General features: G+C 53.3%; 4 protein-coding genes across 4 annotated transcripts; 3 read left to right on the plus strand and 1 right to left on the minus strand.

Moving 5' to 3' along the window:
• Positions 1 to 1509: 1509 nt before the first annotated feature.
• On the plus strand, positions 1510 to 2743 carry LY79DRAFT_99699 (uncharacterized protein). The gene has a single exon (XM_060565284.1). It carries the CDS (start codon positions 1616 to 1618, stop codon positions 2534 to 2536), a length of 921 nt encoding a protein of 306 aa, XP_060416482.1. The 5' UTR covers positions 1510 to 1615; the 3' UTR covers positions 2537 to 2743.
• Positions 2504 to 3493, plus strand: LY79DRAFT_99532 (uncharacterized protein). Its single transcript, XM_060565283.1, has 3 exons — positions 2504 to 2663; positions 2714 to 3100; positions 3186 to 3493. The coding sequence occupies exons 1-3, from the start codon at positions 2649 to 2651 to the stop codon at positions 3261 to 3263; spliced, it is 480 nt and encodes a 159-aa protein (XP_060416483.1). The 5' UTR covers positions 2504 to 2648; the 3' UTR covers positions 3264 to 3493.
• A 1152-nt stretch (positions 3494 to 4645) lies between these two features.
• LY79DRAFT_510892 (chromate transporter) lies at positions 4646 to 6432 on the plus strand (the record flags this gene model as incomplete). The annotated part of the gene is made up of 4 exons (XM_060554207.1): positions 4646 to 4768; positions 4833 to 4880; positions 4940 to 5061; positions 5148 to 6432. 4 exons carry the CDS (start codon positions 4646 to 4648, stop codon positions 6430 to 6432), a joined length of 1578 nt encoding a protein of 525 aa, XP_060416484.1.
• A 6008-nt stretch (positions 6433 to 12440) lies between these two features.
• On the minus strand, positions 12441 to 14068 carry LY79DRAFT_667878 (general substrate transporter; the record flags this gene model as incomplete). Its single annotated transcript, XM_060563453.1, has 2 exons — positions 12441 to 12735; positions 12795 to 14068. 2 exons carry the CDS (start codon positions 14066 to 14068, stop codon positions 12441 to 12443), a joined length of 1569 nt encoding a protein of 522 aa, XP_060416485.1.
• Between the last annotated feature and the right edge of the window lie 1188 nt (positions 14069 to 15256).

Consider the following 15256-nt stretch of genomic DNA (forward strand, 5'->3'; position numbering starts at 1 on the left):
TCTCGAGATGGCCGGGATGTGCTCGCAGCCGGGAGGGCGGTCCCCCAGGTTGCAGGCGGTGGGCGTGACGAACGAGTGACGAAAGTGCCGATAGACGTCAGGTTGTGGACGAAAAGATGGGACGGAAGGACGGCAAAAGGAGCAGAGAGCATATAACACGCGACGAAGTTGGCTTGGCTCTGCTGTAGATCCGTCTTTGACCTTGGGGTAGCGATGGTGTTTATTGGGAATGTGTTTGTTGCAGTTGCAAGCGAGCGAGTGCACAGAAAGAGGCCAGCCAGCAACCACAAATGTGTCTGTATACCTAGCGGAGGCCTGGTTTCGGATGGACGGTATAGATAGATACGGAGGTTGACAGATTGTTGGTGAGGTAGCGAGCGACGGTATGTAATAGTGGGCGACGAACCAGGTAACAACGCAGGATGTCGTCGGATACCAGGCTGCACGTCTGTATTATCCAGGCCGGAATAGGGCTGGAAGGGTGGGTGAAACGAAGGGAAGCCAAGGCAAGGCCAGGCGAATAACAAGCGGTTTTGGAGGGGTAAGATGAATACGGCGACGACGACGACGACGATAAAAAAAAATGACCGAAAAGGATGCAGAAGACAACGAGAGATGAGGAAGGGTGACAAAGCAATTGGCAGTCGGTAATAGAGGCGAAATAATGGCAGATTGAGGGGAGCTACCCAAGCAACGGCAAATGAGGGACAAATCAAGCAATGAGTGACAACAGACAGGGTCAACAAGGAGTCACGGACAGGGGACGAGACAGGACGAGCAACGTTCCGGCGGTGTCGTCGAGCAGGAAAAGAAAAGATAAAAAATAAAAATAAAAAGAACCAGGGCGAAAGAAATGGGGCAAAAGGGGGGGAGGGAGGAAGGAAGACCAGGATCTGATCAGGATATGCCAGTGGATGGAGAATGAAGGAACGAGGAGACACGACACTGGAGGGAGGGAGAGAGAGAGAGAGAGAGAGAGCGGCTGGCGTGGAGAAGGGTTTTCCCCATCTGATTGGGAAGAAAAGGGCGGTACTTTGAATTAGGTATCTTTTCATTTTGGCATTTACTAACGTGACCTACGCAGTAGGCAAGTACCTACTAACCATACCTATTTGGGTAGGCAAGATACCTACACAGTACCTATCTATCTATAGTGCATTTATTTGGGAAAGGATTTGACGCAAGAACGCAGAGCGCAATCAACGAAACGTTCAAGCCGAGCCAACGGTCGCAATGTTGACGACATTGACCCCCTCAAGCGGCGGACAGCATTTGGCCAACACTACCACCGTACCGTACAGGTGCTCATGCAGGTCGCAAATTGGACTGGACGACGTGATGGTGTGTAATGTGGTAGTAGGTACCGCAGCAACTCGAGCAAAACATGGCACCGCAGCACCGTGAACAGGGACACCCGCAGAAACATGAGCAGGATTCCGGGAAAGGGGAGGGGAATCCCAAATTCGGCAACCAGTCAGAGGCCGCCGTGCCAACGAGGTGGTAATCTTGCCTGGTCCACTCGGACATTGCATTGTCAAATACCACCCGCCCCAGCACTTGCAGCTCTGGTGCGTGTGCGTTATGTGCGGGCGTGTGTGTGTGTGTGTACGAGTGTATGTGTGTGTCTCCAACTCACTTCCTGTCACCAACACGAGATTGTGTGATAGTCAGACTCGGAGTGAGGAGCAAGGCGACTAGTTGGATCCGTATTCGGACGCTGGAGGCAGGGAAGAAGGGGGTTGAAAAAGGGACGAGTTGTGGCCAGACTGGTCGAGACCGCGAACTGTTGTGGAGCCGAGATAATCCCCGCTTAGGTAAGGAGGCTTATGTACTATGTATGTACTATGTACCTAGGTACGAACTGCCCACTTGGCCTGGCCTGTCTCCACCCCAAACCAATCCCGTCGACTGTGCTTCACGTTCCGGCAGGGGCCAGGGGCTGGCTGAGATGAGCAGCGAACCAGGTACGGATTTACTATTCTCCGCTCGGTCACCAGCACACCCGGACACACCGGACTTCCGGCCCACATCCCACATAACCCGTCCACTCATCTCCCCGTCCCCAAATGTCATTTCCCCCTTCGATTGTACTTGCCTACCGTATAGGCAAAATAGGCAGCGATGTTCGTGCACCCTGCACGCCCTACCTCCACCTCCCTACTATGTAAGTACTTGCAGCACGGCTGGTCCTCGCGTGTGCTTACCTAAGACGCTCCTTCACGCAAATCCTCAGCACGAAAGACAGCCGTCGAGCGCGCACGCACGCAATCAATGGATCGAAACGCTCCCTCCCGCTGTTTCTGATTGTGCTGATCAAATTATCATCGTGGCCCATCGCCAACTGACCTTGACAGTGACTGAAATATGCTTAAACCCCGCATCGCCGTTGGCCAACAGCACCAACGCCGACACCGCCGCTGCATCCTGTCTGTTTCGAATTGTATCGTGTCGTCCCGTCATGTCGTGTCATACCGTATCGTATCGTCTCGTCTTGCCTCGTCTCGTCTCAACACCCAAAGTGCTCGGAGGTCTTTGATTCGGTCTCTTGTGGCAGCGTGCCGTGTGTTGCTCCGCGGCTTCTGCGTCCCAGCGCGTCCCAGCGCGTCCCAACTCTTCGCGTGTAATACGGTACGTGTGTAGCCGCCCTCATGGCCTCATCCTTCGTAAGCGCCCGCGTCCACGACAATCGACCGCCACCATAACATGCTGTCAGTTCTACCAGGCTCCCCTCTGCTCAGCGGCCCTCTTTCACCACACGAATCTGTCTCATGAGCCAGTTGTCAAGAATCCCCAGTCGCAGCAAGTTCCAGCCATCTTCCTGGCTGGTTCTCATTCACCTGACTGCTCCAGATTCATCCAATCTCGAGAGCATCCGAGTCATCGACCGCCTTCTTCCAGGCCTTCCAGGCCTTCCATACCGTTCACCCGGGACCAAAGCACGGCCCATCACATGCTGCGAACCACATCAGCATCTATCATCGCAGCTGCCAGAATCGGTCCCATTGCCCGCGTCCTGACGGTCCTCATCTCCGGCTCTAGTTTACCCAGGGGCAGCCATGACAGAAATAACCTGCTCGGTACATCCTTCTCGATGGCCTCGGTAATCGCTAACTCCCCCGCTCGAGCCGCCGAGCAGACGCCTCCGTTGGAGAGCACCGGGAGTGTTGACGCCAGCTTCCGCTTAGTTCTTCTACATCGCCGCTAACAATGCCACCGCCGCCCTTCTCCGCCCGAACAAGACGCACTGGTCTATGGACTCTTAGGGCCGGTAGTAGCTCAAGACGGCTAGGTGCTGATGTCGACGGCGCGGGCTACGTCTCCTCCAGCCCCCGCGCCCGCCGGCCACGTACCAGCGGTGCTCCATGATGCTGCTCATTTGCTGCAACGCGGTGAACACATCACCGTGAATTGTCAGTCGGCCACCGAGACTTGCATTGGCCCGAGCTGCGCCTTCTTCAAAGCTTTCGATTCGGCTCCTTGACTAGCTCTGGACACCGCGTCGGCTACCACCTTTTACCACTTGGCCATCACCTTTGACATCGCGGCGCCTAAGCTCGATGACTTGTTTCGCGCTGAGGGCTCCAAGAGCCCATGCCTCGAGGCCCCCCCTTCCCCGGCCGAAGACCATTTTGCTGACATCACCGACCGTCTTCCACCTCATCCCAGTATCAGACCCGACGTCGAATGCTGCTTCGCTAGTCACGCACCTCGATTAGTCTCGTAATGTGCCAGCAGAGTAGTTGTTGGACGCCCCTTTCGTACCGTCGCGTTGTGCGGGTTCGCTACCGAATGGCACCATCAGCCGCCAGCGATTCCGGTGGTCCAGAGCTCGACATGCCGAGACAGGAATTTCCAGTAAAATCTCGTAGCCGACCGACAAAGGTTGGTTAACCTGTCAACTACGCATGTGGCAACAAGATAAAATTATTCATGTTCAATTCCACAAAGTTCACCTGGTCAACTTGGCCGGGTCAGTCGTACGAGAAGTAGATTCCAAGCAGGCAACTGCTGTCTCACTACCCAAAGAATTAGTTCAGGGGATCTGAGTCAACATCTCAACCTGAAGAATTCTGTGTTACTGTCCGACTTACACCTACCCTAGCTACCCACCGTAGCTCAGGTCGTTGCGTTGCAGAGAGACCCTTGACCATGATAACCATCCTCAAGAGAAACAATTGGGAGGGGAGCCTGGCTTCGAATCAAGCTTCTCCACCGCTAGGCTTGACAAAACAACAGTCTCATACAGCTTGCACGTAACCATGGTTCATGCTACTGGCGATCAAGAGGATGCTAAAATTTCACCCTGTTTCGCAATTCTGCCAAACAAGTCTTGGTCGCGACGAGTGTGGCTGAGTCTTGGCGTGGTGCGGTCACGAGTTATGGCGTGCGCCGTCTCAAATCTTGACTAGGGGGGGTGTGACGATCATGGATCACACGCCATCATCGGACGACATTCGAGATAGCGATCATTGGGAGATCTACGCACCCCGACCTTGTGCACAACACTTCAACCCCGCGGAATAGCGAAATCTGGAATCCCGTAACTGCCGCTGAAACCGGTGGGAGAGTAAGAAAACAGTTGGTTGAGTTGAACCCCAACCGCCGGGGCCCATCCATACATACATACACTGGCTAGAGTTCGAGGATGATCGCCGCATCATGGGAGCACCGCCTGCGGGCGGATGCGGCGCGTGCGGCAGATGTCTTCAGATACAACTGGCATCTTGGTGTCACGGCGTTTGGGGGCCCGCCGGCGCATTTCAAGATCGTGATTATGGGCCATCTTCCCTGTGTCTTCGAGGGATTGGAGACTGACAAGTGGGCTATTTCAGTTTCACGACCGCTTCGTCACACGGCTGCGATGGATCGATGAGGATATGGTTAGCATCTCCTTTACAGCGAGGCTTTCTGCAGCCATGGAGCTTATACTCTCGTTCAGTTCAGTGAGCTTTTCAGCATATCCCAGGCCATTTCAGGACCCGCGAGTACCAAGATGCTGTACTGCATTAATCTTCTCGAGAATGGGAAGTTTGCTGCCATCCTTGCCTTTGTCATCTGGAGGTAGGCAGTCCACCCCCGGAATCATCTTGCCCCCTCAGGGATGAAAAGAAGACTCGAATACGCCCCGGCTAACACCGTCGCCACAGTCTCCCCGGCGCCCTAGGTATGTATGGTCTCTCCGTCGGCGTCTCGGCGATTGGCTCCTCCCTTCCCCCCGCCGTCTACGCCCTGCTCTCGGGCCTCAATGCCGCCACCGTCGGCATCATCGCCCTCGCGGCCGTGGAGCTCTCCAACAAGGCCATCACCGACAAGCTCACTCGCACCATTGTCTTTCTGTCAGCGGCCGCGGGAATGATGTACAATGCTTTGTGGTTTTTCCCCTCCTTACTTTGCGCCGCTGGGTGCGCCGCCATCGTGCACGACTACCGCTGGGTCCATAAGCCTGCGCGGAGGGCCGCGGGGATGGTGAGGGCTTTGCTGGGGAAGAGAAGGGAGAGGTCCTCGAGGGAGGCCGAGGGTGCTGACCGCGGGGTCGAGCTGCAGGCTGCTGCGGCGACGGCCACGGACGACGGTAAAGACACCGGGTCCGTGGGGGCCTCCTCCTCCGCCGCTCCGCAGCCTTCGTCGCCGAATCAGCGAACCGTTGCCTCGGCACCCTCTGGGCCAAGGTCAGGTACCCCGCCGCGGGAGGAGGAAGCCCGTCGTCCGCTGGCCGAATCCGAGCCCCGCGTCATCGCCAAGGGGTACCGCCTCGAGTCATCTACTTGTAAAACCGGCACGGCCGTGATCGTGACCTTTCTCGCCACCTTTGTCGTGTCGATGATCGTCCGCGGCCTGGTCGAAGACCTCCCCATCTTGTACAACCTGTTCTCCAACCTCTATCTCGCCGGCACCATCATCTTTGGCGGCGGGCCAGTGGTGATCCCGTTACTCCGCGAGTATATAGTCGCCGAAGACTGGGTGTCCCCGCGGGATTTCCTCATTGGCCTGGCAATTGCGCAGTCCTTCCCCGGCCCCAACTTCAACTTTGCCGTGTTTCTTGGTGGCTTGACGGCAATCAACGCGGGTTACTCGGCCGTCGCTGGCTCCCTCATCGCCTACATTGCTATCTTCACGCCCGGCATGGTCCTCGTCCACGGCACGATCGGCGTATGGAGCGTTCTGAGGAGCAGACGGTGGGCAAAAACTGCTGTGCGGGGGGTCAACGCCGGGGCCGTGGGGCTGATTTACACCGCCGTGTATCGGATCTGGCAGGTTGGATACCTCGACGAGGGCTTCCAGTCTGGGCGGAGTTTGGGCGATGATCCGTGGTGGGTTGTCATCACGGCTACAGCATATACTGGAGGTAAGTACTACGGTGTTGCGGCGCCATTTGCTATCCTGCTAGGAGCTGCGATGGGTCTGATTCGCTATGGAGTTGTCTCTGGATGAGAATAATACCGGGCCGCGCAGCGAATCCCGTTTCCAGAAGGCGAATGAACACTCTGTCGATATCTCTCTTTTTGAGCCAACTATGCTTTGAGAAACACATACGTATATATATGTATATATATGTATGACACAGAATAGTCAGAAATATTCGTTTAGGGACTTTGAAAAGCGCGGGGCCAGTCTCGTCGCAAAGGATGTCAGTAAACAGCTCGGCTGTTCAACTTCCCACCCAGCTTACGAGAACTGGCAATAACCAAAGGTATGATGATCCAGAGCATCCAATGCCCCCCCCCCCTCCGCGGAAGAATTCAGAACTGTATTGTATTGATATCGTAAGTCACGACGACATGTCTGCATACCCGCCTCCTCATATGTGCCCTAGTTCTGGCTCTCATCTCAATAACCAAGTACTCTCTGCACATCGCGGATAACTTCATTGTGCCGCAGATTAGCTAGGCTTGTGGAGAGTGCCTCCGATTGAGGAACGGAGCGAGCAAAGACAGCGTCACTAGATACTGAGAAAGTGTAAATGACGTAGATATTTTCTGAATGGGCAAGTCAGAGCGGCTAAAATCGCAAGTTTGGTCCTAGGCGTGCCGTTTTGGCATCTTTTTTCTCTCAACTCGCGCTTTAATCATGTTAATCATGTGCTTCCTCGCTGAGAAAATCGGCCACAGGTCAGAAACCAGCACACGAAAAGCCCAGCATAGAGACATATGAAAGCACATAATCAAAGACATATGAAAGCACATAATAAGTCATTCGTTGCAACTACAAGCACGAAAATGGCCTCAGTACGCTTTTTAGGAATCACGGGCCGAACAACCGACCAATATCTCACCGTAGATGACGCCGCCGCCTCCCCCCAACGGCTGTTGACAATCCGAGACGACGGGTTCCGTTTGAAGCCAACGCCGCCCGCTCTTCCATCATGCACCCACCAACCAAGTACTAGATGATGACAGACCAAGCCTGCTCTAGATAAGGATGCGGGGGTTTCGCGTTCTCGATGCTGGACACAGGCGTTGCCGTCCCACGCTTGCGGGCCCCTAGGGCAGGCGAACTGACGCATACAAGTGACGTGCGCCGAGTCGTCGATCTCCTTGAACCACGGCCGCTGCTGGGGCGAGGACGACGACTGAAGACGGCTGGGACTGCATGCATACCCGCACTTTAGAAGACGATTCTTGATGATCACGACCTCAGCGGACGAACCGCAGAATCGCCACGTCCTGCAAGAGACGCAGCCAGATGGGTTGGGTCGCTATGCTGCCGGCTAGAATCGGGTTGAATGGACCAGGATCGTGGTTTCCGCCCCTGATCGACTTATTCTAGAAAGAGCTCTGGTGGTAGAGCACTCGACAATCTTTGACCCTTCTGTCGGTCAGCGAAGCAAGTGTTCTTATCACGGATAGACCGAGCCGAAGCAATGGGCCTATCAAAGGTCAAGGCCGAAAAGAATAGGCAGGACGTGGACCTCGGGGAACATGATTGTTAGCAGTGATACAAGAACCTGAAGACTCTTGGACAGAAAGCAACGACTTCACGTGTTGAGCCGAGCCGAACCGTTCGTAATCACATACACGATGGTTACCGTTGCCGTATCTAAGTTCGTCCAGGCTCGGGGTCGGACACGGCGCAAGTGAGTCGGGGACGCCCAGAAAGGAAACCGCAAGACAACCATGGCAAAGGAGCGTACCGACCATCGTTCACAGCATCGCTAGAGCCCACGTTGAGCCAAGATGGCACTATCTTCGAAGCACAGGCAGTGACTGAACCAACTCAGATCATCCAAACTGCCACGCCGCACTCGCAGCTGGAGGCCTGTAGGATGCAGGCTCTGGGGTGGCTTCCCTTGACTGCCAGAAAAAGAAGTTTGCTCCGTCCATCGAGCAGGATGGCATTTGACTTCGCGTGAGGGGCGATAATTGAACGTTTTGAGCATCCTTGTTACAAAGAATGTGATCTTCAGAGAAACGGCGACAACTGAGACCCAGACCCTTGGATTGGTTCATAGCTCTCTATCCAAGCCCCATACCACATCGTCCAGAGCGTAATGGCGAACGAGAAGACCAAAGAGCCCACCCCTCCAGCTGAGGCATGGAGGACCCAAGGCGTCTTGACCGATGAGAAGGTTGCTCCTGTGAGTACATCAAGATCACGCGGTAGCACAGTACAGTAATGCTATTGGAGCGCGGCCTGACACCCGAAAGGACGCGACACTCCGTCGTTTAGATTCAGAGGAACAGGTCTTTGAACCGTAAGCCACAAGGTTGATTCCTCCGAAAACCAGTTCTCCGCATCCGAATCTTCTCTGTAATCAACTTCTGCGCCACTGACGTTCATCCGGGCATCAAGAGGCCCCAGCACCAAATCTTAATTTACATACCGCGCAGGCACATCAATATCTGCAACTATCTTCTGTATATCTGGATAAGTATTTTCTGGGAATTTCCACTTGAAGTAATTGCTGGTTCTTGTCTCGATCAAAATGTTGTTGAGACTGTCGTCCCGGTCCCGCAGGCTTGTTGCATCAGGACTCTATCCTGTTCTCATTTGCAGCCCATGGTGCTTGTGTGCAACCGCAAAGGTTAACGGATTATGTATCTCAACTGCAAGCGGGAGACCGAGAAACTCAGAGTATTGAGACTGGGCGTTTTGTTTAACCTCTTGCTCTGGGTCTGACTCTTTAATGATCATCCGGTTGACGCAAGCCTGGTACACACACACTCTAAGTAGATTGTAAATGGTGTGTCTATTGTCGTACGCTTGCGGTTACACAAGCGTTGCATCCGGAGGAATCTTTCTAATACCGGCCCAGCAGTTCCCCCATTGCCAATCGTCAGGCAATGTGTGGGGGTGGGCGAAATATGCAGACCCGTCGCTTGATGTCACGATATATAAGCTACTATTACTGCCCACGTAACTAATTGACTCCAGTCCATTAAACTCAATCTCCTTGGCAATGATCCTTGTCGTTTCCACGATGTGTAGCGAAGGGATTATACGTGTACGACAGGCATATTTGCGCTCAAAGACAGTCTTGTCGCCAGGGTGTAGTTTCCCTGCATTCCATTCGTCCCGGAGATACTTCATCTGGGCAGTACTCAACTTGAGACTCAGCCTACCCCTTTTTGACCAGGGAACATTGTGCCTAAGATCGGTGAAGCGACGACAGTCACGCACTAATTTGTTTTGCAGAGCTGTGACATATGTTCGGCCTTGTGGGTTTCCAGACTGGTAATCAGTCTTCATGACGATCTATTTCCGGAAGTATTTTCCCAATTCGTGGATAAGGATAGGTAGCTGTATATGCTTGTGTAGATGACCGTCAGAGGCACATCATTTCGCGACTTCGACTAGAAAATGACCTTTTGCCTTCCTGTCTATGGGTACCCAAGGGGCATCGCCCCGAACCTCCACAGTGACGTGGAATGTCAAGTGGACTGTTACATAGCGAGGCCCTCTGTCACGCATTCACACCATGGGTGAGCTACGCGTGTTGCAACTGGGATGGAATTTCTTTTTCAGTTGATGAGTCGCTGGAAGATCTTCCAGATGGCATCCTTTGTGGGTTCAGGACGCCCGGCGAACTCCTCGAAGCTGATGCACATAACCAGTTCGCGCACAGCTTGGAAGTCTTGACGTAAGTTGACATCTCGACTTATCGCATGGAGAGCTGGTATTCTGGTACCTCCATAGTGATATTGACCTTGTTATGCCCGAGGCACACATCCCTCGATGTTTCTCATAGTTCCTCCGTCTTTCGAAAAAGGCGGGTGACTTCGTTACATTTACTTCATCACGTCCCTACTCACTCATTTCCTTGGACCTCTAGAAGAAACCAATCCAGGTCCCTACTCATCAGAAGAGACAATTCAACAAATGGACCTGCGTCAAATACGGGCTATTGCGCTAATCCCGCATTTCGATTATGCTTCCCTGAACCTTATACTCTTCACTGATAGTTTTGCTGGCTTGCATAGTTCCGAACCGAATCCTCTCCCAGCAAGATACGTATAGAGAAAGCCCCTCTTTCTACCTATCCAACCTCCACCATCACCAGCTCAACTGTCATATTCTTGACCGAATCCTATCCTCTTTCTACCAATCTCCTCCACCATCTGGTTCAGCTGTTGTGCAGATGAATCTTATCTTCTATTGTCATACTGCTTTTGCCATATGTCCTTCACACATCTCTACAAGCCGATTACAATACGGTTCCTAGAAGCACAACCAAGTATCCCAACCAACATCTCAGCTCTCTCTATTCTTTTGGCTCGTATATTATCCAAAGTTTTGCCTCAACATTCATTGAAACTCTGTCTTAGCGTACGTCTTCCTATCTGATTACTTGTATCGTCAACAATCGTTCTGACAACGCATAAACAGATGCTTCTTTCCACCTGGAATATAGGATACGGGCCTATTGACGAAAGGCTGGCCATCGAAAACGGCTCTTTGATCTCAAATTCCTCTGTTTTTGTCACTACAGTTGTGAGAAACGAGGAAGTACGTGGCTGTGATAAACCGCAGCATCTGTTTAGGGAGTTTAAAGTAGTTATCCTATCTAAGAGTTACATAAGGAACGAGATCGGGTTGAAACTTGGGAATACCCCTACGAAGAGGGTCATGCTGTTTAGTAAGCCACATCTGTGGCGCTCAATACGGATACCAATCACACAATGTTATCCCAGTTTCATGACAGGGGCATATGGAACAGAAGGACAGCCGACTAATGGTGAAGCAGTGCACTGCTGCGCAAAGTCGTGTAATTCACCACTGAAAGAGCGATATCATTGGGGAGCGACAGGGAAGACGAGAATATGATGGCTTAGGAACAGATATGTTGGAGTTGAGCTATACCGCGAAATCAGGGACTTCACCGCCATAGGAGCAGTTTCACCCATAAGTGGCAGGATATATGTGGACGTGACAGCTCAGGAACAGAGCTGATCGAGATCTAAAGGCTAGGCTAGAGAGCTCTCCAAGTCCCTCTTGGAGGGAATCACCGAGAGTGCCAACGTGATAAGCACCTCATTAAGCCCCCTGTGATGCCTACATATCCCAGTTGCTGTGAGAGCTCTCAGCTGACTGATTCGAAGCGTACTTAGCCAATCGAACAAGGCCACTAATAGCGGTATGTTTAAAACATTCAAGAGCTTAGCAACATTTCATCTCGACGTGTGTTAACTCTGTCCACACAGTCAGTCGCACAATACAGCTGGCGGTATGCCCGAGACGTCCAATCAATATATCTGTTGCATTGGACGAGACCTTGACCTTAATTTCCCCTCCGCTTCCACCTAAGCTTTCAGCCCATCTTTTGCTGTGTATATCATCTACACGATACGCTGATATAGAACTCAAAGGATTCTCCATTGTTTTCTTTATTTGGTTATCTCCACTTCCAGGCCAGTTGGTAGTGGAGAATATCTGGCACGCGCCGCACTTTAAGATGACGAACGCCTTCGTCGTTTCGGTCCCTTGCTTGGATACAACGCATGTCCTGAAGGGTTACCTTGGATTGCGGGGGCGTCTGTGGATCCGCTGAAACTCAGATGTTCGCAAATTTATAATTCTGTTTCTCCTCTTGAGAGCTCCAGTCACATGGCATCGAAACATCATCCTTGCGGCTACGAGATGCGCACAGATGTTGATTAGGAACCCGAGGACAGCGTGGCCCACTTGGCATTTCAGTGTCATGTTTGGGGACGACGTCCCTCCCACCTCTGCTTGTCCAGGCAGTCAGTACAAGGGGTGGGGATGCTTTGTCGCCCGGCTTATTACCCGCGGTATAGGAACTTCATCCCAATTTTCTGGCATTCGAAAACCGATTTCCACATGGATGGATCACTTGGCGGGGTTGGACAATAGTTTGTATGCGCTCACGGCACTTCGTATTACAGTCGCTAAAACCGTCGCTGAAATCAACGCTCCCTAATCTAAAGCCTTCCATGGCGTGGCCCGTAAACACCAAACCGTACTCATTACTTCACAACACACAATCAAGCAGAATCGTCAGACGTTTTCTCGACGCACTCGGCCTTCTGACCCGGCTTGTCGCTGTCGAACTCCTGGGGCATGGCGATGGGTCGGTTCTTCGCGAACTTGACCGTCGCGAACACGGAAGGAGAGTCCCTGAAAAGAAGCTCGATCTCTTCCAGGTTGCGGCCCATGGTCTCGGGGAAGAGGAAGTAGACGCTGACGGGAATGCAGGCCGAGATAACGGCGTAGACAATGTAGTATCTCCAGCCAATGGTGTTGAAGGCAACAGGGGTGACCATGACAACAATGAAGTTCCTAGAATGCAAGTTAGTTGATGGTGGTTACAGATGAGACGATCCGTTCATGCGACTTACCAGAGCCAGTGGTTGGCGGTAGAAATGGAAGACATGGCCATACGGAGACGGAGGGGTGCAATCTCAGTGCAGTAGAGGAAGTTGGCACCCAAGAATCCGATAGGGACGAAGGTGTTGAACAGGTAGATGAAGCAGCCGGCAGCGATCTGAGCAGCCTGGTTATCCTTGGGGAAAGACGTCGTGATGGCCAAGCAGGTCATGCAGATACACATGCCAAAGCCACTGAAGATGAAGACGGCACGTCGCCCAAACCGGTCGATGGCGAAGAAGGCCAAGAAGGACGAGATGAACTTCCAGGTAAGGGCACCACCGGCCAGAGCCTTTGACGCCTCAGGCTTCATGCCGAGATTTTGCTGGAACAAGATGGGAGCGTAGACAGAAACGAGGTTGCTTCCAGACATCTGCTGATAGAACTGGAGCAAGATGCAAAGTCCAAAGCGGTAGGCGAGCTTGTCATTACCCATCTTGAGAACGTCGCTGAGCTTGGCAGCCTTCTGGCTGGTATCCTCAAGAGAGTGCTCAATGCCAGCAACTTCGGCCATGACCTCCAAGGAGTCCTCAGGCAGGCCCCTAAACGCGGAAATGATGGTGCGGGCTTGCTCGGTACGTCCCTTCATGACGAGCCAGCGAGGCGATTCGGGAAGAAGGTAGATGCTGCCCATCATGATAAGGGAGAAAACGATGGCAATGGCGATGGGGGGGCGCCACGTGACAGGGCCGGTCTTGAGTTCCCAGAAGCCCAAGTTGAACCAGCTCTCCAAGACGTAACCGACACAGGTAAAGAGACCAGTAAGAACGACCTGGCGACCACGGTTGCTAGCCCCGGACGTCTCACTCTGCCAAACAGGCACAATGGAGCTGAGCTGTCCAACACCGAAGCCAATAATGACACGGCCAACGATGAGCTGTGCCAGGTGGAAGGAAGCACACTCGAGGATCTCGCCAATGAGGGTGCAGACGCCGGCGAAGAAGATGACATTGCGACGACCGAAGGCGTTGCCGGCCCAGGAGCAGAAGAGGGAGCCGAGGAGGGCACCGATGGTGAAGGTAGCGACAACGAAGCCCTGCAGCGTCGAGTTGGCTTTCTTGGTTTCGCCTGTGGTGTGGACGGTGTCGATTTGCGGGAAGGTCTTGACCCAGTCCTCAGTAGTGATCAGACCGCCGAGACCAGCCTGGTTGTATCCGAAGAGGATGAAGGCCGGACACACAACGAGGGCGATCTGAAGGACGCTCAGGGCATTGCCCGTGAGTCCAAAGTAGAGTTTCGAGCCCATGGTCGAAGACTTGGTGTGTTCTTCGCGTGCACGGAGGTTGCCCGAAGTCTTTGGATAGGAAAGGAGTTCGGCCTAGGTGCGCAAGGGGAGGGGAGAACAGACAGCCGGCGACGATGAAAAGGTGGAAAGAAGAAACGAACGCCAGAGGGGGAGGCGAGGCCATGCCGTTTTTTTATGAGAATCCGCGGTGTTCATGTTCCTACTATAATACAACCCTTGTGGGGAGAGATGAGATGTGTGCGACCCCGCGGGATTCTGGCCGCAAGGGTAAACTAGATTCATGATAGAAAACCGCTCAGACCCCCGTTGCTTTTGTGTGGAGAAGTGAAAGACGGAGAAGGAGAAGAGTGACCTCGAAGGTGGCCCGACAAACCGGTGGGCGGGCCTGTAATATCATCGATGCCGAAGGCGCTCCGTTGTGCGTCACGGGGTTACGTAGTAGTTAGTCGGCCAGGGCTCACGGCGGAAGTCGACCGAGTCCCGCCGCACCTGTCCTGTCTTCCCTGGTGGACGGCGATATCTTCATCAGGCCTACACCGTAGAACGCTCAGACGGTATGATGGTCCACGATGCCACCCCATTCGTCGGCAGACCTCAGGGCGACCCTCCCGGGCCCCGCCCTGCCATTTACAAGTAAATCCCTCTTGTTATTACTACTAGACAAAGTCGCGTTTGCAGGGCGATGGGAGGGAGGACCCAGCAAAGTGCGTCGTACGAGGCTAGAATCTACTGCTAGTTGCAAACGGCCCGGATGCGGATAGTTTGGCGAGTATAGAGAGCCATGCCATCCAAGGTCCCACTGGCATGCATGCATGCATATCGCATACATTGCCGATGAAGTCGTTGAACAACCGAGGGCGGTCAGTCACGTATATGCACGGAATCGGTTGACGCCATGCAATGCGGCGAAAAACAAGCACAAGAGCCAAGACGGCAGCCAAGGCACCAAACGAAGCCAAGAGTCGAACGGGTCGTTGGCCACCAACGGTGGGCCGAGCAAGCAAACAAAACCCCCCACGTCACGAAGGAATTTCTGGCTGACTCGCGCCGATGACGGCTCAACCACGGAAACAAATGATGATAGGCGGGTGGTTGTGACTCGGGTCAAGACGCTGGGTGGCTGGGCATTCCATCCATCCAGACGTTCACACTCATCTTCACATCGATTCCTTCAGAAATAGAACTGAG

The sequence above is a fragment of the Colletotrichum navitas genome (genome assembly GCF_030913465.1).
Source record: "Colletotrichum navitas strain CBS 125086 chromosome Unknown LY79scaffold_15, whole genome shotgun sequence".
Lineage (NCBI taxonomy): Eukaryota > Fungi > Ascomycota > Sordariomycetes > Glomerellales > Glomerellaceae > Colletotrichum > Colletotrichum navitas.